Source organism: Alligator mississippiensis, chromosome 6 (genome assembly GCF_030867095.1).
Source record: "Alligator mississippiensis isolate rAllMis1 chromosome 6, rAllMis1, whole genome shotgun sequence".
NCBI lineage: Eukaryota > Metazoa > Chordata > Crocodylia > Alligatoridae > Alligator > Alligator mississippiensis.
Genome location: NC_081829.1, coordinates 58,354,217 through 58,375,389, shown reverse-complemented (window position 1 = coordinate 58,375,389; position 21,173 = coordinate 58,354,217). Strand labels below are relative to the sequence as shown.

Genomic DNA, 21,173 nt, shown 5'->3' with positions numbered 1-21,173 from the left:
TCAGGCTGGAGGGTCTGGACTGGGTGGATTAAGACTTGAAGGAAAGCCATTCTCTGAACCCCCAAACAGCTTCAGTAAAAGGATTTTAAAGGGCCTGTTTTCCACAAGGATGCTTTAATGCCATGTGTTTGTCAATTAGCATCTTCTAGCAAGATTGGTATATTCCTGGGTAACAAGCTACACTTGCTTTTTCTGTCTCTGCAGTAGTGCAGCAAAAGTATGTGAATGTATCTGAGAAACTGAAATACAGAATGGTCACTGGTCATTCATGTCCGTAGGATTTAAATGCACTCACGCGCACATGCATACATGCACTGAATCAGATGCCAAGTCCTCAGCTGGTGTAAATTAGCATGTTAATATATGACCTCATCTGAACTATGACATTTTTGCTCAGCTGAGAGCCAGCCCTGCCTGTTTAGAAACTGGAAGGTAGTTTTATCATTTTCCAACAGGAAATTGAGGACAGGCAAATTCTGAGGGTAAACTACTTGACAGCGTTCCTTTTGAGGCATTTTTGTACTGTTAGTCCTGGCCACAGAACAACTCAGTCCTCTTGTTCAAGGGTTGGCAACCTATTCAGATCCAGTCCACAGAGCTGTTTTATCCAGCTTATGAAGCCATGGCTTCAGCTGTGTTTTGACAATGGGGAGGCTTTGATGGTGTTTCTGCAGTGGGGGCCTTTGCCTGCATAGTGGCTTGGTGGCAGAAAAGTGGTGGTGGCTGGGTAGTGGGGAGAAGCAGTTGTGGTGGTAGTGGCAGCATCAAGAAGCCAGGTCAGAAGGGCCAGCCTGCCTCCATCTGAACTGGATAATTTTGGTCTGCCACTCCTGAAGTATTTCCAACTCCTGCTCTTGGCACAGTTGTAGGATTTGGTCATTTTCCTGCCTGTTTAAACATGAAGCTGGGATGGTTTAAAAATATGAGACAACAGCCAGTCACATGACAGCAGAGGAGTATATCCTGCAATCATTAATAAGAAGATGCAGTGAATCAAGCCCCAAACTAGATTTAACCAAACCTGTGACTGAGGTCCTGGGAAGAGAAGATGTCTCTTTGTGCCATTGCATCGCTGGAAGTTGGGTGTAGACATTGCACAACCAGTGCGAAAGGATCATCCTAGTACTGGCACGTCTTTCAGTTATCCCTACCTTGCTGCCAGCATACAGGAGATAGATGGGGGGAGGGAGGCATGATCAGGACACCTCTACATTTATCCAGCACTGCTGTGGATGCCCTCCACTCTTAAGCAACCAGTATAATGTAGGGCAGCCCCAACACCTGCTTATGAGCTTAGATGTGTGCTACTTGACTGTGGTTGAGGTCAGGATCTCAGTTAATGTTCATGAAGATTAATCTCTTTTTTGGGAGAGAGACTGTTATGAGGTTTTCTGAGTTCTGTGTTTGTGAGAGTGAAAAGTTCATTGCATTAGTGAGGAATGAGCAGAACAGAAGCAAAAGCTATGAGAGCCCCCCACATGAAAGGTCTCCAAGTGCACCTCAATCCTGGCCTTTATATTCCTTTCCTGTATGACTCCTGGGACACACTCACACAGTGAATCCTGTTATCCCATTTCTAGCTCTCTTCTGAAGAGAGACTAGTTTTTACCTAATGGTCATATGAACAAATGGAGATGAGGAAGAAGCCAGCAGAGCAACCTGACTTTCACATGTGACCTATGTCAGGATTTGGATTTGGCTTTCCAGAACTGATGGGGCCATTATTTTATTAACTCCATGCCACCCAAATCCCTTGAGTCCTTTGTTTATTACATTAAGGTTTTGTCACCTCACAGTTGTCACTGTCCATCGCATTCATCTCACCAGTGACAGTGGGAAAAACGATTTCCAGACCATGGTGTTCCCATGATGTTAGAGCTGTTCTCAGATAAAGCTGGATGATTACAAAGTGGCAGATGGTCAGGTAATGCTTGTTTTTCCTTCTGTTCCAGTGGTGTTTCAAGGGTCACTGCATCTGGAAGACTTCAGAACAGCCTTACAGCCAGGATGGCAGCTGGAGTTCCTGGTCCAAGTTTGGTTCCTGCTCTAGGACGTGTGGGGGTGGGGTCCGCTCCCGCAGCAGGAGCTGCAACAACCCACCGTAAGTTTGGCCTTCTGGTGATTATTTTGGTCACTGTAAAATTGTAACTGGCAGAGAACAGGAAGCTCCTTCTCCTTCCTTCAGGAGGACAGTCACAAGGAAAGAAAGAGTTCCTCTGTGAAGTTGAGTAAGCCAGAAAGAGAGAGTACCATGTGTAGACACCACAGTACGTGTCACAACATTAAAAGATATTTCATTTTCCAGGGACTTGCACCTTTGAGGCACCTATACATGTGCCAGACATCTGCTCTGATGCATGCTAATTAGCACACATTGGAGCAGACTTGATTAATTGAGTTTGTTGGAGTGTGCTAATTAGCATGCTCCAGCAGCCTCTGGTTCCTGTATATTCAGTACTCCCACACTTCAAAATGGTGGTGCCGCCATTCTGAAGAGTGGGGATGCTGAATACATGTGATGCTGCAGGCTCTTTAGAGTGGCTTTTGAAGCCACTCTAATTAAAGCAACCCCCTCCCCCTGTCACCCCATAGCATGTGTAGATGCCCTAGATGGTCTGCTTGTTTATCTTAGATTGGCTGAGTTCAGTGGTAAATGTTAGCATGAGATTTAAAAATGAGTCTAAGGGAGTTGGACTTCCAACTCCCATTGGATTAGAGCTCTGAATTTTCAGTTTTTGTTAAATAATCCATCTGTAGTCTTCTAGTTTTAATGCCGAGCTACCTGCTCTTCTCCTGCACATGTAATCCAACTGGGCTGGACCCCTTCCTCCTTCCAGTAGAGCACTTGCTTTAAAGAAGCACTGTCAAGGCATACTGGCTTCAAAGAGATTAAACATAACCTCTTGTCTTGGTGATTTGATAATAGCAGGTGACAGTCATGGGAACACATGTGCAGTTTTTCCCACTTCTTTGCTCAGCAGGCAGAGGACACGAATGAGAGGTGTTCACAGAGACCCTCAAACTAGCGTAAAGTAGTTATTGGTCAACCACTTTCAGTGCTGATTTTATTTCTTTAAATGACTCACAAAAAATAAGTGCACATGCGTGTGTGTCCTTGGATGTGTTGGTAGTCTGTTCTGGATTAAGGGAGAGTCCAGATGTTAAAAGTGACTGGTGATATATGGATGCCTGTAGGCATTGCTGTATGAATTAATGAGTTCTTAAACTGTTGTAGATCTCTGCTTCTATTGGGTTGTATCAGGCTTGAATACCTGTTTCTGAAATACTCAAAATGATTCTTTTCCCACTGGATTTATTTTGTAGACCAGCTTATGGTGGGCGAAATTGCCCCGGATCCACTTATGAGTACCAGATCTGCAATACTGAAGAGTGCCATGGACCATATGAGGATTTCCGTGCCCAACAGTGCTCCAAGCGCAACTCTTACTATACCCATCAGAACTCCAAGCACACCTGGCTTCCCTACGAGCATCATGATGGTGAGCGGAGATGGCCTGATTTGCCAGGCAGTGTTAGTACCAAGCAGTTAATGAACTGACTCATGTTTTTTTTGTGGGCTTTGAAGGTAGCTAAGTCCAAGCTACCTTTGGATGAGGCTGGTAGTTTGTGCCACATGTGATGGTGTTTTTGGTAATACAGACTGCAGAACCTGGATACTGTCATTTGGTTTCCACTGTGAGAGCTGATCACAAGCATCTAAAATACATCAGCAAAATGCTCTTTGCATAGCATGTGATGTATAGCAGGGAAATAAAGACCACTGAATATAGAGCCAGGTGAGTCAGTGGAAAAAGGGTTTTCAAATAGAGAGACCATATGCCATTGGCATAAATTAGCAACCCATAAATTACTTCAGCTCATACCAGGATTGCAACTGGCACAGACAGGCCAACAGCATAAGGAAACTATAACTAGCACTCTGACATCTCCTCCATTCTTTTCTACCAGTCAGGTCTTGAAAGAAAGAAGAGAATCTGCTTTTCTTATTAAATATAAATATATCCACCCACACTTTTTAAAATAATTTTTATCACTCCAGCAGGCCCAACTCTCATTGAATAAAGGCAACAAGTGACCCTATAATTCCAGCTGTTTTGTTGGATTTTCAGTTGTGAGAATACACAAACCAGTTGGAATAAAACTGTTATCCTCATATTGAGGGATTGCTGACAACAGAATCAAAGTGACTTTGCATGTGTGTCCATGGCAGAATGTGGTCTTTCATTCACCTTCCTAATTGTTTCACATTCAAGAAAGTCTGACTTGCCCAGACACATTCTTCATGATTGTTCATTTGCTGGCACCTCCAGAGTCACACTTCCATAAGTGTGCTGCTAGAGAATACATAGCATCAAATAGTAAATATAGGAAGTCATTAGACACAATAAAAAGACAGGCAGGTCTTAAAAACATCCCAAGTGTGTTCAAAGTTGGAAGTTCACCCACTTGAAGTAGGTTTTTTTAATTGATTCTAAAGAATTGCTACAAGCATGAGCTCCTCAATATCTTTTGTTGTTGTTGCAGATGCTCAGAAGTGTGAGCTGATTTGTCAGTCTGAGGGAACAGGAGATGTGGTATTCATGAACCAAGTTGTTCACGATGGTACCAGATGCAGCTACAGAGACCCCTACAGTGTGTGTGTCCGGGGAGAGTGTGTGGTATGTTGCTAAATACTACGTCTACTGATTTTCAATTTTACTTGTCTTCGATCCAAATAAGAGTGCTCGGGCAAGGCAAAGACAAGGAGTATGCGCATTTCTTGAAATCAGTGGAAACTTACAAAAAAATTTAAACTTACCATAGACTTTTCATTGGAGCTCTATAAGCTGGAGCACTATCTGAAACAAAATAAAGGAAAAGGTCAGATATGCTGTTACTTAAACAGGCTCCCTTAGCACTCATCCTGGTAAAGAAGCTGTGTGTGCGTGCGTGTGTGTGTCTTGTGCTATTTTTATCCAGAAGAGAATGAGTATGTTGGTGTGTGGGCTGAGGCTTCTATCCGAGGCGGGAATCAAAGTTGAACAATACATCCCTGAAGACTTCTACTGAGGGAAGAAAGGAGAAGGAGGAGGAGTACCAGGTTGGGGGGTCAAATGATGTGAAGGCCTAGGTTTCCAGAGTGCAGCCTTCATGAGAATGACTCAACAGCTGGTAGAAATCCATGTGGTTTGTCCTGGAAAGTCACTATCTACTTTAACCCACCCACCCACTTTCTCTCACCCTCATCTATGTTGTAGCTGTACAACATTGCTAAAGCCCAAAAATAGCTTTAAGGTGTGATGCCTGCCATGTATTCTGAATCTCTCTGTACATGTGACCCTATTTTTTTTTATTTCTTTCCCTCTCTGGTGACAGCATGTTGGGTGTGACAAAGAAATTGGCTCTCTGAAGCAGGATGACAAGTGTGGTGTTTGTGGGGGTGACAATTCCCACTGTCGGACAGTGAAAGGGACTTTGGTTAAAACCCCCAAGGAGCCAGGTAAGAATACATCCCCAGAGTACAGGAAGTGGGCTGTTTAAATATGTATTAGCATGTAAGAAATGTAGCGTGTCTGGGGGCAAGCATTTGTCCTTCACTGGGCCTGCATAAATCTAGCATTCCTATTTTGAAGTCCAGATTTACACTGGTGTAGGTGAAAGCACAGTTTGGCCCTACACATACAAGTACAAATGGATCTTATCATTTTGCATTATTTATTTAGCATTTAGCATAATCCAGTATCCATAGTCATGGACCAAACCTGCCTGTGGTAGGCACTAGACAACCAAAGCAGACAGACAGAAAAGGGAAATGGCTGCTGAACTACAGCTTACTACCTAGAAATGCTACCTACTGCAGTCTCAGAGTGCTGTCTAATGCTGCTCCTGTTACTTATTAGAGCATTTAATATTGGTCTCATAATTTATGTTTAAAAAAGAAAGAAATCTAGCCCTTTGTCTTACTCTGCAGACATTTGGCAAACTACATTAAAGCCCTGTAATTTGACATCTAAGTGCTTGTATTTAAATGGTCAGTGTCCATTGGTCCCATCCTCAACTGGTGTCAGTTGACATGCCTTTAGTGATTTTACCGGATCCCCACCTGTTGAAGCCAGTTGGTTATGGCCCATTGCATGTGCCCCAGTGACAAGACTCAGCAGTACCCAGTAACCATTTTGCTACTCAGTTAAAGATGTTGTTTATAATATCTGCTTCTTTCTGCCTGTCTGTTATTTGTCTGTTTATGATGATTCAAGCAGTTGCCATCACCAGGCTAGACCAGTGTAGCACACTGGATTTGGAGTTTCCTGGGATGGCCACTTGGAAGTTGCAGCACTTACATCACACAGTAGATTACCTGCTGTACAGTACAGATGGCAAGATGAAATGCATGCCTGTGGTGCAGTCAGGAGGAGTCCTGGCAGTAGCTGCAATCTGTAGGTGCATCTGAGCTAGTTTTAATTTAGCCATTGTAGATAACAGCAGCACTGAAGCAGCAGCCTTTGAAGGTCAGACTAGACCAGCAGCCAGAATACATGGCCAGGGATCCTTGCCAGCTGATGCAGCTTGTACTGACCTGTGTGCTGCTGCATCTTCATTGCTGTTGTTACCCAAGCTAGCTAGGATGAAACTAGTTCAGGGATGCTACCTTATGCTTCAGTCACACTTCCTGATTGTTGCATGGATATAACCTTACAGCACTGCTCCATGAACTTCAGTGGATCTTGGAACAAACCTTGTTGCTGATTCAGTTTTGGCTTGAATTCCTGGTTATGGTCTTCATCTGCTAAGCCTTTAATTTGCTATTCTTTCTCATCTTTTGCCTCCTCCTCTAAGCTCAGGTGTAGCTGCTAGTAGCTTAACTAAGGGTAAGTGAAAGGGCACCAGCCCTGGGCGCTGACTTAGAAGGGGTGCCAAAATTGTCCCTCCCCCAACAGAGTCTGTGCCTCGGCAGGTAAGACCAGCTCCACAGCATTTTTCTTGCAGCAGCAGCAGCTGGTGCATAGACACATCAATGCTGCTGCTCCTCTAAGAGCAAGAGCTGGGGTAGGCAGAGCATGTGATGGCTGCAGTAGCAGCAACAGCAGACACCAGGGAATGGGTAAGACTCCTGTACATGTCCCTGCCCTCGGAACCATTCCCCCGACAAGCCCACTCTCCTGCAGGGTTTGCCCAGGGCACAAAACCTACTTGTTTGGCCGCTAGCAGCAGCTGTATTTATCTGACAGTGAGAGACAGCTAGTTCTGAGGTTATTTTTGTAAACCAATCTGAACCCCATACTTGCCAGTTTCAGGGGTTTTATTGACAGAGAGTGGTGGCATCTCTGTAGAGGAGCTCTGACCTTTCAAATAAAACACTGTGAAGGAAGTGAAAAAAAGGGTTTTGCTTAGAGTGTGCCATATATAAGAGCATTCCGAATGCTGTCTATGTGGAAATAATTTGCCTTTCTCTGTCTAATCTCTTGCAGGGTTCAGGGTTAGGAGTAAGGTGCAAAGGAAATCAGGGGTTCTAGAAGCAAATGATGCAGCCTGACACAGAGAAGTCATAGAGGGTGTTGACAGAAGTGATGTTTTGTCGCTTGATTGGTCCCCTGAAGCACTTTACAGTCATGCCCTGGAAGAAGAGCACATCTGCAGAGTGCTTTAAAAGTACTCGATTGTGCGACAGTCTGAATCCTCATTACATGTCGCATGATTGAGTGCTTTTAAAGCATTCTGCAGCCCTGAGCTTCTGTCAAGGCATGGCTGTAGAGTACTTCATTACATGAGGGTACAGATGAAGGTGCTCCAAAGGAGTGGAGCTAGGGGAGAGAGTCTGCAGACATGCAGCTGCTTCAAACTGGAGCTCAGTCCCCAAAACTCCCCGGATCCAACAGTGAATGTCACTGTAACTCATGTGGTGCCAGAGTGGAGCTGTGCATCTGTCAGCATTCAGAAAGTAGAGAACCTAACCAGGAGATGAGAAGGATTATGCAAGTGTGGCAGACTTACAGGTACAGCCTGGCAGCCCGGGCTCAGAGATTCTTCATTTTGATTGGTGGAGCCCATCCACCAATCAGGTAACACTGGGAAGGGGCTTGCCCCACCCCTGCCGGGGGGGTGGTGGTGGGAGAGAGAGGAGAACCCTGGGCCTGGTTGTAGCCTGCTCTTTGCAGGTCCGACAACACTTTGGGGTGGAGCCTCCGGAGTGATTAAAAGGCGCTGCGTGCCCAGCACGTGAGCGACGCATCAAGGGATGGAGAAGAGGATGGGCTAAGAATAGCTGGTGTGAGCTGGCTAGCAGGCAGTGCTCTGAAGAGCCCGAAGACACATATTCATAAGCAGAAATGGCAAGTGGCTGCGTCCCCAGCTCCACTGCAGGGAACACGGCATCGGTGCATGGCTCTGTGCCTGGAGCCCGTACCCTGGGAGCTGCATGAGGCAGCTCGGGTCTGCAAAGCCCTGGTGAGCGGCTGGGACCTCGTACATGCTGCGGTGCACGGAGCCCAAACCCTGGGAGCTGCATGAGGCAGCTCGGGTCTGCAAAGCCCTGGTGAGCGGCTGGGACCTCGTACATGCTGCGGTGCACGGAGCCCAAACCCTGGGAGCTGCATGAGGCAGCTCGGGTCTGCAAAGCCCTGGTGAGCGGCTGGGACCTCGTACATGCTGCGGTGCACGGAACCCAAACTCTGGGAGCTGCATGAGGCAGCTTGGGTCTGCAACCCCCGGCAAGTGACTGGGATCTCATGCACGCAGCAGTGCATGAAGCTCGAGAACCTGGGTACTCGGGTCAGGTGGCTCGGGTCTACGATCCCTGACAAGTGGCCGGGGAACTCGTTGTGGGCAACGCTGCATGGAGGGTCTGGGAGACGGATTGAGCCCTGGCGCCACACAAAGCGGCCTGGGCCTCCAACCCCCAGCAGAAGGTAGAGCCCTCAGTGCACAGGACGGTGCACAGGGGCACCTGTGAGCGGCAGACCAAGGGAGCAAGTGGCACTCACCTGCACTCACCTGTATTTACCTGTTTTTCGTCTATTCTAAATCCACTGTTCATCAGCACATTGTTTGGGGCTACCTAGAGGGGTGTAATCTTTCAGCCTTTATCTGTAGGACACAGTATTATATGATAATTGTATATCTGTGTGTGTATGTGTTTATTAATAGCAATTATCTTAATTTTTGTATATATTAATAAATCTGTATATAGTTGAGTACCTCTTGTTCTGGCCTGACTTTATAGGGAGTAGAAGGATCTGGCCTCCATATTGCAGGTCGCTCTTGCAGCACCCTTGCCTGCTGCCCATCCCTTCTATCTGAAGAGGGGGGCACAGTACGTGGGTGCACCCAGGTTACATAATACTGTGTGAGACTAGGACTATTGCTTAGAGAATGATAGCAAACTGTCTGTGTGATTGGAAGAGAAGAGGAGTTAGGAGATTGTGGGACAAGTCTTGAAGAAGGTTCAGGGGTAGAAACCAAGAGAAAAGCATAATGGGAGGACTGAAAAGCCTCATGTCCATATAGGCATCAGCTTAGATGCCAAATATTGGATGCTTGTCTGAATGGACTCTGAATATTTTGAATTTGACTCATTGCTAATAAAATTACAGTTTATCTGCTATCTCTGCAAACAGTCCCTTAATGCTTCACTGTACTCATGACCTGGAGAATCAAATTAGGGCTGCCTTGCAAATGCAGAGTTATCTAAACTAGCCTGTTATCAACCGTAAAAGCACAAGGCAAAAGTACCAACTAAAACACACGGCTCCCTTTTCTTCTCTCACTGAAGCATCAAAGCATGTTGCGAGCGTTCCACAGGATTCAAACCTTATTGCTATGGTGTTGGTTTTTAGAATGCTTCTCTTTCTTTTATTTTTCAGTGGGTGTTTTGAAAATGTTTGAGATTCCAGCTGGGGCCAGGCACATTCAGATAGAAGAGATGGAGCCAGCATCCCATAACATTGGTGAGCACTGACTGGTCACAGAGTGCAAACAGGCCAAGAGGCAGGGAATGTTAGTCAGCCTTGCCTCATTTTGTTTAATTAAAGAAACTTTAAGGGTCAAATGATCTAAACTAGGTGAGTGGGTCATGCTTTCAAAGTGGGTGTGGGATTGCTAAGAGCCAATTTTATTGTACTGTACATGCATAATATTTAGAATTATATCCAGAATGGGCTGAGTGCAAAAGGCTTATTTACTGTCCAGTTCCTGCTTGAGTGATAAGTAGGTCTCGTTCAAGGCTTTCTTGCATGTAAGTCAGACAGCCCACAGGCAGTTTTGCCAAGTGCACTATGACTGTTGATCTCTTCTGAAAAGAAGCCCAGGAATGGAGTAGTGGGGGACATTGAAAGATTAATTGTATTAGCAAAACTGTATGGGTGCTCAGGAATGGAGTAGCAAGGTGGAGTTCTCCTCAGAACTGAGGTATGTTGGCTGGGGCCAAAGGGCAAGGAATTGGCACGTGGTTTGCTATCTTGGCATTAGCTGGTGCTTCTGTTCCTGCACTTTCATGAACACTAACAACGAGGTGAAAAATGAGAGCATAACATGAAGTCTTAGGGCCATATCTTTGGGACTAGACTTTCTGAGGCCTTTCTGAGCCTAGCACAGCTCAGGAATGGAAGGAGTGTTATGGGGTGACTTTAACACCCAAGCTACCCCAACCAATCCTACAGCTCCAGGGCACCACTAAGCCTGTTTTGAGACCATCTAAGAACAACCTGATTGTGAGCATACTAACCAGGAATGCCCCCTAAGGGACAATTATGTCAGATGGAGACTGGCTGTACAAAGCAGCTTCCCCTGTCTTAGGAGGATAGGGGAAGGCATAAGAGCTGATGTGCTGGCCATAGTCAACTTGGGGTTGGTTAAGCCAGATTTACAGATCATTTTTAGTGTCATTGTAGGGCAGCTGGCTATTTTTCTAGTTATTAGAGACACTTACAAAGGTGATCTGTCTTTGTATCATGTTCTGGATGGGAGGTGTGGTTGGGGGTTGGGGAAATGAGATCATGAGAAAGAGGGCACTAAGAGGAAGTAGCTGTTCCCCTACCTCTTGATTAGCAAATCACCTTTCTTCCTACTGCATCATCCTTCTTTACCAGTGAGTCTGGCAAATAGAGCTTTCCTTTTTTTCTCCTGTGCCTTTATGATGATAAGGTATTTAGCAGAATTCACAGTTTCATTGGAAACTGACAGGCTGCTCTATGAGTGCTTCTGCTATGGCCTCAAACTTGTCACCTCTGGACTGTCAATCATGTGCCTTAGGACCTATGCCACCTCAGTCCCCAACAAATGGAGCTGAGTCTGTGCAAACCCTTACCAACCATTCATATAATGGTCCTTTATCTGAGGATATATTCCCAAAAGCCTTCCTCTTCATGTGAAATCTCTTTTGGCCACAGGAAAAATGGGGTTGTGTTCTTTCTGCTTAGGAGCCCATTATTTCAAAGAATGAGGGGATTGGTATTTAAGCAAAGTAGTTGGAAAATGCAGACACCAGCCCTAGTTACATGCATCAATCCATTCAATAGGATGTACCCATGCTGTTTCATCAGTCAGTGCCCACAGTCTTATTTTCTGCACTTCAGAGACAAAGGCCCAGAGGAGATATTTTTCTAAGGAAGCATAAGAGATCACTTCTTTTTTCTCCAAGAACACTGTACTGGTCATCTGCTAAGACACTTTGCTTCTTAGCAGCAGAACACCCTGCTTATTCAGCTTTGCACACTCCACAGCTTTGCCAGTACACATCATCCTTGACCTACCCCACACCCCTTTTTTAAGCATTGATGCACAGATATTGCCAAGGCTGCCAGAGTGGTTTTGTGATGGAGACACTGCTCTTTCAGTTACCACTTAATCAAGTATTTAAATGCAGGTGATTTTCTATAAAAGACCTAACAACAGGTTAACCTGTGGCTGTTAAATTCCCCTAGATTATGCTACCTGTTCATTCGACTGTTCCTGAAAGACATTGGCATGATAAAATTACTTTGTGACTCTTTTTTCTAGCTGTTAAGAACCAAGGCTCTGGTAACTTCATCCTAAATGCCAAGGGAAAAGAAGCCAAAAGCAAAACCTTCCTTGAGATGGGCTTGGAATGGGAATACACCATAGAGAATGGCAAAGAGACCTTGAAAACTAGTGGGCCCCTACATGAAGCCATCAGTGTTCTGGTGAGTCCAGCTGGCTTGTCTTTAGGGAAATAATGGCTGACCATCATGCAATGTCACAGAATACACAATGCTAAAATGTTAGAAAAGTCCCATATAAAAGTTAGAAAGAATAGGAACATTTTATAATGAATAAGTATATTTTTTAAAAAATGAAATTTAAATAAGAATAATAATAATGGACTAGTCTGGAATGTGTCAGGGTAGACCAAAGGTATGCTCCTCAGGTACCTCAAGGTTTTGAGCTTGTGTCTGATAGTGTATCAAAGGACACAGCAGCCTACCTCATTTTGGCTTATGTAAGCCTTACAAGGAATTAAACATGTAAGTTCTCTGTGCATTCATGGATGAATGGTGCCCCCTGCCCTGGCAATATGTGTTCACTGTTTGGTAAAGAGTTTTACAAACAACCCTTCTGTTCTAGAGTTTTAGTTAAAATTCCTATTTATGCCGATAAGGGGGAAGGTTACATGTGTGGAGTCTAGCGAGTAAATAGTTTGCTGGGCATTTTCTTTATGTGCCTGTGAAAGAACTCCCTCCCAGCCTCCTCATTTTTGGGGTTGTTTGTTCCCCTCTTCTCTCTCTCTCTCCCTCTCTCTCTCTATCTCTGCCCGTGTGTCTATCAACTGGTTGCTAGGTAACCACCTGGTTGCTAGGGGATCTCCTAGGGAGTAGGGATTCCTCTCTCCCTGTAGCCAGGTCTGTTGTTAAACTTCCCCTCTTTGGCCTGAGAGGGTGGTCCTAAGGCAGTGGTCCTTTCTCAAGGTGAGAGCGGACATTACTCAAACCCACCGGTCAGCATCAGTGATGCTGAGAAGATACCTGATGTTGGTTGGGTCCAGGTGGTGAGGTCAAGAGGGCTATTTAAGAGTCCCTCCAGGAAGAAGGCAGACAGACATTTTAAAGACACACACAAAGAAGCATGGACCTCCACAGCTGTGTCATACTCTGGATGTGGATGTGAGTAACTTACCAGGAACCTAACTAGGAACTTAGTTTAATGTACTCTAGTTGCATATCAAAAGGCTACCAAGATGCTTTTGTTTGCTCAGGGTTATTCTTTTGTTACTTCTCTGACTTGTACCCCTCCCCATGCCTACCCTCTCTACCCAATAAAGCTATAAAGCTGTCCCTTATAGCCAGCCTTGTTGTACATGCTTGAGATGGGTTGGGCAGGCCTTTTTGCTCCCTTTACTTGGCTGACTAAGGGAGGCCTCAGGCTACAAGAAGCACCTAGATATATTCTGCTGGGGTTAAGCAACCCCTAAGTCTACAGGGTCTGTTTGTCCTGGGTGGCACAAGGCCCAGACAAAAACCTGAATCCAGGTGGTGGCAGTGGTACCCCAGGCTTGCTGGTGTGCTCCAGGAAGGGGGTTGGCCAGACCTAGGCACCCCAGGGGGGGCACTTGAAGGTTGGTTTTTGGTGGGGTGCAGTGAGGTGGGTGGCTCAGCACAGGAGCAGCCCCTACTGGCCTGCCACAGTGCCAAGAGGTAGAACACAGAGTATATTGGGTATATACTGTATATTGTGTATATTGTGCATTTTATGGTCCTTCTGATAATTTTGGATGAAAGATTTCAATTGGATCAGGATTTCTTCATATCAGCTCTTTTTTCTCTCTTTTTTTCTGCTATTCTGGTTTCATTTCCTTCTTCTACTTTCTTTTCCATTACTTTTTTATGCTATGTATCTGTGTGATAAATTATTATATTTCTTGTTTGTTTTCTCCTTTCTAATCCCTTTCCTCCCATCTCTTGCACTATTTCCCACTTTTTCATTTTTTCTTTCTCTCCTCCCACTGCCCCTTCCTTGTTTTTTATCCCTTTGATTGCAGGTTATCCCACAGGAAGATGAATTTATGAGCAGCTTGATGTATAAATACATCATCCATGAGGACTTGCTGCCTATGATTGGAAACAATAATGTCCTTCTTGAAGAGATGGACACCTACGAGTGGGCTCTCAAGAGCTGGTCGCAGTGCTCCAAGGCTTGTGGAGGAGGTCTCTTTCTCTTTTATGTTTCTTACTACATTGAGAAATAGTTAGCCATGATAGTCTGAAGTCAGGCAGAAGGCAGGGTAGATTTATACCTTATACACTAATCAGGGTGTGAATTAAGGGGAAGCTGGGGCGGCTGAGCCCCCCCCCCCCTCTCCCCCCGCCAAAAGAGATGAGACCCCCCTGTAAGATTTGAAAATCATAACCTGGGGGTGGGGATCTCTGATTGGATTGCTCCTTCACTTAGATGGACTTGTTAATCAATGAACTGGTTTCATTTTTTTGCAGACCCCTCCCCAACAGTCAAAGTTTAATTTGAACCCTGACACTAATCACACCAGAGATTTACAGTATAAACTTCTGTAAGCACAGGGCTTACTTCACAGCATCTGATGAAGTAAGTTCTCTCCATATAAAAGCTTATACAATACAGCTCTGAGTTAGTTAGTCTATAAGATGCAAATCTACCCTGCCTTTTGTCTTACTACATAGTCACACATATGTAGCTCTCAGAGATCTTGGACATATAGGACATTAGAAGAATCCTATCAGCCCCTGGCTTCTAAATATCCGAATATTCCTCTTCCTGAGCAATTCCAGGCCTTAATCTTATCTCATTTGGGAAGAGAGTCAAATTTCCTTTGCACTATTCTGATGTACTTCATTTCTAAATCTGCTTTGATGCAGTCTCTATGCTTCCATGCTTATGATTTCTGTGAATTCTTGGAACCTGGGATTTAATGCAGGGTAATGCGAGCATCCATTATAAAGATATGAACAATTATTGCCAAGTCTTCTTTGAAACAGCCTTACTCTATATGCACAAGGACAAATTTTTCAGCATGCATTTTTAATTATGCATACATAATTTTGAATGGATTTTCCACACTTAAAAGAAGTAATTCTGCACGTGGTACAAATTTCTATGTACAAATGTGGGATTTGCCCACATTAGAAGCACAAGCAGGTTTTGTGGACTTGGTTAAGTAGGATCACTGAAAGTATTACTTTTTGGCTAGAAACAGACATTGCTAAATGAAGTGGATCAGCTGTACTGTGATGTGTCACAGCACCGCTGATCTGCTTTACTCGGCAAAACGCACGTTGTCCCTTGTCCTGCCTTTGGTGGTGTGGAACAAGGGATGATGTGATCTCTGGACGTGGTTTTGGGCTCAGCCAGATCCATCCCCATGATTGGCTTTCCCCACTCAGCCAGACTTGCTCCAGTGATTGCTGGGGTTGGGTCTTGGTGAGATTCCCTGGGGTGCCTCTCTGTAAGCATGCAAAGCTGGGTAGGTGTTCTGGGGGCTTGAGGGGCTCTCAAGCCCCTAGAACACCTGCCTGGGGTGGTTGGAGTGTGCAAGCAGCTCAGGCTGCTTGTATTCTTCTGTCACAGAGTGAATAGATGTCTGCCATAATAAAGTGGCAGAGTCTATTCCTAGCAAGTGCAGCCAGTTTGCCAAATGGTAGCAATGTTGTTTTTATGACGTGGATTTTTTTCTACTGGGGGAACTAAACTGGGCTGGGGCCCACTCAGCTCTTTTCACTGAAAGCCATAATATGAACTGGAGCTAAGGGGACAATCTGCTAAATGCACTCCATAGTCTACAAAGAGTTTATACCCGTGGCTTATATTGGAATTACTCCCTGCTAGAACAGAACTTGGATGCAGTCAAGAATTTGGCCCCAGACCTACAGGGATGAATTGATGGAATTACCCATTTGCCATAATTCCTAAAGGTCAAGCAGGAGTAGGTATCAGAGGGTATTTCTGACTTAGTAGCAATATCTTCCCACCATCTGCTTGCTGACTACAAATGTGTTTATACCTTTGTGCCTTATAGCATAGAGGAATCATTGTGTGGCTGCATTAAAGCTCCTTCTATGAAATGCTGAGCTCCACAGTTAAAATGCATATGTCATAGTGAAAAGCAAGAGGAGCTAGTTAGTTAGGGAAATCCAGCTGTTGGTTGTGAAATTGCAGTTCTAAGCCAAGTCTTGATCATACTAATAGTTCTCTCACCCTTTGTGTATCTTCCTTGATCTGGTTCCTTCAGGTATCCAGTACACCAAGTATGGCTGTCGGAGGAAAAGTGATAATCGGATGGTGCATCGGAACTTTTGTGATAATGGCAAGAAGCCCAAGCCAATCCGGAGGCGATGTAACCTGCAGGAGTGCTCCCAGCCCATGTAAGTTCTCTCCCCTACCTTCATGGCACTTCCTCTTGCTGGTTTTTTAGTGCCTGCATGAAAGTGGTAAGGGTTAAGACAAGAAGGTCTGGTCATTTTCCCATAGTAGTGCCACAGCTAGCCTTTCTCCTTCCTCCCTTGCAAGACAAAGAGGTAGAGGCATTGCAGAGTGAAGTTGTATTAATTTAAATACTTTTCCCTGTCCTCTAAAGTGACAACATCTAGGTGACACAGCACTGTCCAGATAATCTGGGGACATTTGGAAGGGAATTGACTACAATGCAAGTCTTGGAAAACATAACCTAGCAGATTATGCAAGCTCTGAGAGGGACCAAGACAAACCACACATTGTTTGGCCTACTTGAGTGAAATGTGTTAGAATAGAAAGGGTCCTAGAAGACCCTGAGGGTCCTAGATCTAGGCTGAGCCTCAGTTTCTGCAAATCAAGTAGTTTCATTGATTTCAGTGGTGCTGGGCTGATCACACCATCTGAAGATCTAACTTTTTAGTTTGGAGACTGTGCTGCAAGTGGTAATGTCAAAGCACAGGCTTCACCTCCATACAACTTGGATCTCAGTGTTCCAGAGAGATCTTAGTGTTCTGGTTCTGCCAACCAGAAAGTCCTTCCCTTCAGCAAGCTGACAGAGTGGTATTTTCATTATTCAGCTGGTTGGCAGAAGAGTGGGGAGCCTGCAGCAAATCCTGTGGCAAGCTGGGCATTCAGATGAGGGTTGTGCAGTGTGTCCAACACCTCCAGAATGGCACAAACCGGACGGTGCACACCAAGTATTGCACAGGAGAGCGCCCTGACACACGCAGGCCTTGCAACCGCTTACCATGTCCAGCCCAATGGAGGACTGGGGCCTGGTCCCAGGTGAGTTCCTTCAGCTTCTGTGATGAGCACAGGACATATATGTATTAAAGCTTTATCTCAAGGTCTGTGGATCTACATTCTCCAAAACGCTTCACAAACCTGATGCTCGCTTTGAAAACAGCTGCTCGTACCTCTACATAGCCTTTACTGCCAAACTACACCCACCAAACAGGGCTTGTTGGTGGCAGACAGCCTGGCTGAGCAACTCTAGTTTTTACATGGTAATATTACTTGCTCTGAAGTTGCTGAGAGCCTTTTCACTGTCAGGAAGGATGTTCAAACAACACTCCCCATGTCACGTTGTGAGGAGACATGTTTACTCTAAGGAAGGGGTGTTAAACACACAGCCTGAGGGTTACTGGATTAACCCCATGCTTCAGCCCTGTGTGTTGCATGTGGCACATGGGCTGGACCCAGCACCACATTCTCTGCACACAGCACAGGGAGTAAGCCCAAGGAAGCACAGGGGACCTGGGGTGCAGTCTGCATGTGACACCCTGGACCGACCCCCACCCAGGCTGCCTGCAGTGCTAAATCCAGTCTGCATGGCATGGGCAGCACATGCCCCTTGCCACCCTGCATGCTCTACGCACACTGAGCCCAGGGATGATGCTTGCTGCATGGCACACAGGCTGGGCCTGGCACCATATGTGCTGCATGGGGAGTCGGTCCTGGTCTGACCAACAGATCAGCTCAGTAACCCTCATCTGGCCTACAGGGCTGGGTGAGTTTGCCACCCCTGCACTAAGGTCCTGATCCAAAGCTCAGCAAAGTTAATGGGAAGACTCCCATTGGACCAGGCTGTAAGGGCTGAGATCTGTGAGAGGAATATATTTGTTATGTGTTGATGGAAGGAGCACATGAGTTAGTGAACTAGATGATAGCATGGACAGCTGATGGCATTTATTGCTAGGCTTTGTGCAAAAATAACAGTAAAGTAGCTTTCCATGTAATCTATTTACAGGCAGACCAGTGTGTGGAAGTGGGCAGGATAAATACCTCTGTCCCCACACTGGAGATCTGAGAAATTTGTGGCAGAGTAGGGGTGGTGGGGGGGAAGGAAGTCCTTTTTAAAGGCTGACCAGTGGCTACCTTAAGAGTGCATGTTTGAAAATACTTGGCATTTGGTTCACCTTAAGTGTTTGAGAAGGCAGGAATATCTCTATCATATAGGGATGAATGTCATCTTGAAAGTTTTAGCAGTGTCCCGGCCATAGGATAAATTTCACAAGAAGCAGTTTGAATGCTGATTTGTTTACATTTACATACATGACCTTAGAGGTGCACAGCACAGCTGCAAACAATGTTCTTTTGTGTAGCCCTTTTCCACATGAGATACATTTCAATACATCCCTCCCTGCTTTTTCCTCCATCACTGACTGATGCATTTCTCTCCTTCCTTGATGGTTTGCTACAGTGCTCAGTAAGTTGTGGAGAAGGTATCCAGCAGCGTCAGGTGGTATGCAAAGCCAGTGACAACAGCATTGGTCAGTGTGAGGGTGAGAAACCAGCAACCATCCAAGTCTGCAAAATGCCGGTATGCCCAGGTGAGAGAGAAGGTGAAATTTCACTGGGGCAGACTCTCCTGCAGTCAGTCAGGAGCCAAAGTCAGAAGTGAGCAGTAAGGTGGAGTAAGTTGGACCCCTTTCCATTCATTTACACCTATTTAGACCAGCTGTGCTGGGTTGTAAGGCTATAGACGTTGAAATAATTGACTTACTGAGGCCTAGAGAGAAGCTATTACAATATATATGCTAAAGATTCAGATATGTTAAAGATTTGGAATCCATTTAATGAAATAGTGGGTATTCATTATTCCAGTTTGTCTCAATTTAAAATAGCTGCTTCCCCTGTTGAGAGAGGCTATGTCTGCTGTGCTTCTGACTGTAGTATAGTCAGTGAAGCCCAGGTCTTCATGCCTTACAGCTCATATTCTGAAATGGGAGTTAGGCACCTAAATACTTTTAAGTATCTGGGCTTCAGCCCTTACATTCCATCAGACTCAGAGGATTCTTGATTAAATCATGGAAGCCCAGCAGGTGACCCTGAGGACCAGCAAAGAAAAGATTAACCTATGGGATAGTCATTACCTGGACTTATAGAACCCTTGTTTTTTCAGTCTCTGTCCTTTCTTTAACTAGGGGTCATATAACATTTTTGAGTACTTTTGTGATATGAATAGTTAGGGACTAAGGTGACACCAGCACATTTATTTTAATATAACTCCAGGATGTTTAAAAGGCTTTTGGGTACTTGGCCTGAAGTTCCTTATAAGGGTTTGATTGAAAGAAAGCTCTCTGAAAACCTGCTCTCTGAAAATCACTTTCCTTTTTAAAGTGTCTTCAGTTAAACACTCAAAAACTGGGGCACCCCAAAACATGAGTTACTTTTAAGTCTTGACTTCTTCCTTTAGAGGTGAAAAGTCTGTATTGCGTGGATACCTCCTCTCCTCTTGTATTGTTTTGGAAATGCTTCTTATTAGGTAATGATGATGACAACACTTTTTACCTTGTTCCACATTCAGGAAAGCAACTAAGTATTACAGAGAATGCTGACAACAGTGATCACGTGACTCCTAAAGTCCAGTGGGTGCCACAGGATGGGCCCAAAAATCCCGTTAACAAGGTATCTTCAAGTAAGTAATCCTCTTTATAAGGATCAGACGTGTCTTTTTTTGCTCACTGCTTAAGTGAGAACCTGAATCACACAGGAGAAGATTCTGCTTGTAAAAAGTTTATAAACCACCAACATTCCTGTTCTCCTCTTCCAAGATCAAATGTATTTCTGGTGCGGAAATAACTAAACAGTGGAAAATAGATTACTACCATGCTTTTTGGTCCTGCAGTTTACTGTTCAACACTCCCCTGAACTGAGTGTTGAGAAAACAACCCCTTGAGTAATGAGGTATATGTTCCCTGCCTTGTTCTTTTTTTCTACCTTCTTCCCCATTGTGGATGATGCTGTTTGTGGTGGGAGGTGAGGTGGTTAAATGGCAGCTGTAGCAGCGGTGATTTTTGCGCCCCACTCTCCTTCTCCTGCACAAAGGCCATGTCTGGGACTATGCCCCCCACTCAGTTATGCTACTGCCCAGACTTTCCAGAGGTTTCCCTCTGAAAATTCAAGTCACTTTTGTGTCCTTGCTAACTTTTGTTTCCAACCTTGAAATAGGGATGCCATCTAGTGGCCTTTCAACTGCAAGGATTGACTTAATACCTAGGAGGATGAAAACATGCTATTGAATTGGTCTGTCATAATGGACATCAGGTCTTTATTTAGGAAAATGTTGGTTACTGTTATTTGTTTGTATACATCATCTCCATATTTCCCCCATTTCACATTCATTTCAGTCTTCTCTTAATCCTTGCTGCTGATCCTGGACCATCACTGGCATATTCCACAGGGATAACACCAGTCTGATTTCTGGCTTTGACACCATGCTTTTGGGAGGTGCAAGAGAGGGAAGTGTAAGGAGACTGCAAGGGATAAAGGAGAGTAGTTGTTTCCAAAACAGTCCCCCAATTCTGGGTCAGAATTGCAACTGCTCATTGCTGGAATACTCACTTGAGGGGATCCATCATGATACAGACTTCTCTCTTAACCAAACTCCAGTGTTTTTTGCCCAGAGTATTTTTTCTTTTTCTCCATCTCCCCCTTTTCTCCCCTTCGTAAACACAGTCATGGATTTTAAAGCCTTAACATTGTTCAAAGGACAGTAACTTGCTAGGTCAGATGGCCTTTTCCTTGCCTTTAAGTATGCTGGAGCAAGAAATGGGATGGTGTGGCAGGGCACTGTTGGTACCTGCCACTTTAAGGACTCAGCCAAGCAGCCAGCAGGTGCTTGATTGCGGCAGCCATATTTTAGATCTCTGGCCGTCTATATAACCAGAACAGTTCACTGCTGGTGGGCCAGGCAGTAACATTGCCTGGCTGCATGCAAGATTCTGGAAGTAAGGGCA

At 45.0% G+C, this 21,173-nt stretch overlaps 2 protein-coding genes across 6 annotated transcripts in view; one reads left to right on the top strand and one right to left on the bottom strand.

Annotated features, from left to right (window-relative positions):
- LOC102567289 (steroidogenic acute regulatory protein, mitochondrial) overlaps positions 1 to 21,173 on the bottom strand; it is a 96,805-nt gene that overhangs the window by 50,448 nt on the left and 25,184 nt on the right. The window contains exon 7 of the mRNA XM_019484333.2: positions 4,820 to 4,859. Coding sequence (XP_019339878.2) covers positions 4,830 to 4,859 — 30 coding nt within the window. The 3' untranslated portion in view covers positions 4,820 to 4,829. The remainder of the gene's footprint in view (positions 1 to 4,819; positions 4,860 to 21,173) is intronic.
- Positions 1 to 21,173, top strand: part of ADAMTS14 (ADAM metallopeptidase with thrombospondin type 1 motif 14) — a 134,668-nt gene that overhangs the window by 102,968 nt on the left and 10,527 nt on the right. For 4 of the 5 annotated variants that reach the window (XM_059729904.1, XM_059729903.1, XM_019484328.2 and 1 more), the window contains exons 11-21: positions 1,953 to 2,101; positions 3,325 to 3,500; positions 4,546 to 4,679; positions 5,377 to 5,500; positions 9,861 to 9,944; positions 11,995 to 12,158; positions 13,991 to 14,156; positions 16,211 to 16,343; positions 17,010 to 17,217; positions 18,635 to 18,764; positions 19,742 to 19,852. In XM_059729904.1, the coding sequence (XP_059585887.1) occupies positions 1,953 to 2,101; positions 3,325 to 3,500; positions 4,546 to 4,679; positions 5,377 to 5,500; positions 9,861 to 9,944; positions 11,995 to 12,158; positions 13,991 to 14,156; positions 16,211 to 16,343; positions 17,010 to 17,217; positions 18,635 to 18,764; positions 19,742 to 19,852 (1,579 nt within the window). Of the gene's footprint in view, positions 1 to 1,952; positions 2,102 to 3,324; positions 3,501 to 4,545; positions 4,680 to 5,376; positions 5,501 to 9,860; positions 9,945 to 11,994; positions 12,159 to 13,990; positions 14,157 to 16,210; positions 16,344 to 17,009; positions 17,218 to 18,634; positions 18,849 to 19,741; positions 19,853 to 21,173 lie in introns of those variants that run through there. The other variant, XM_059729905.1, reaches the window with a different exon arrangement.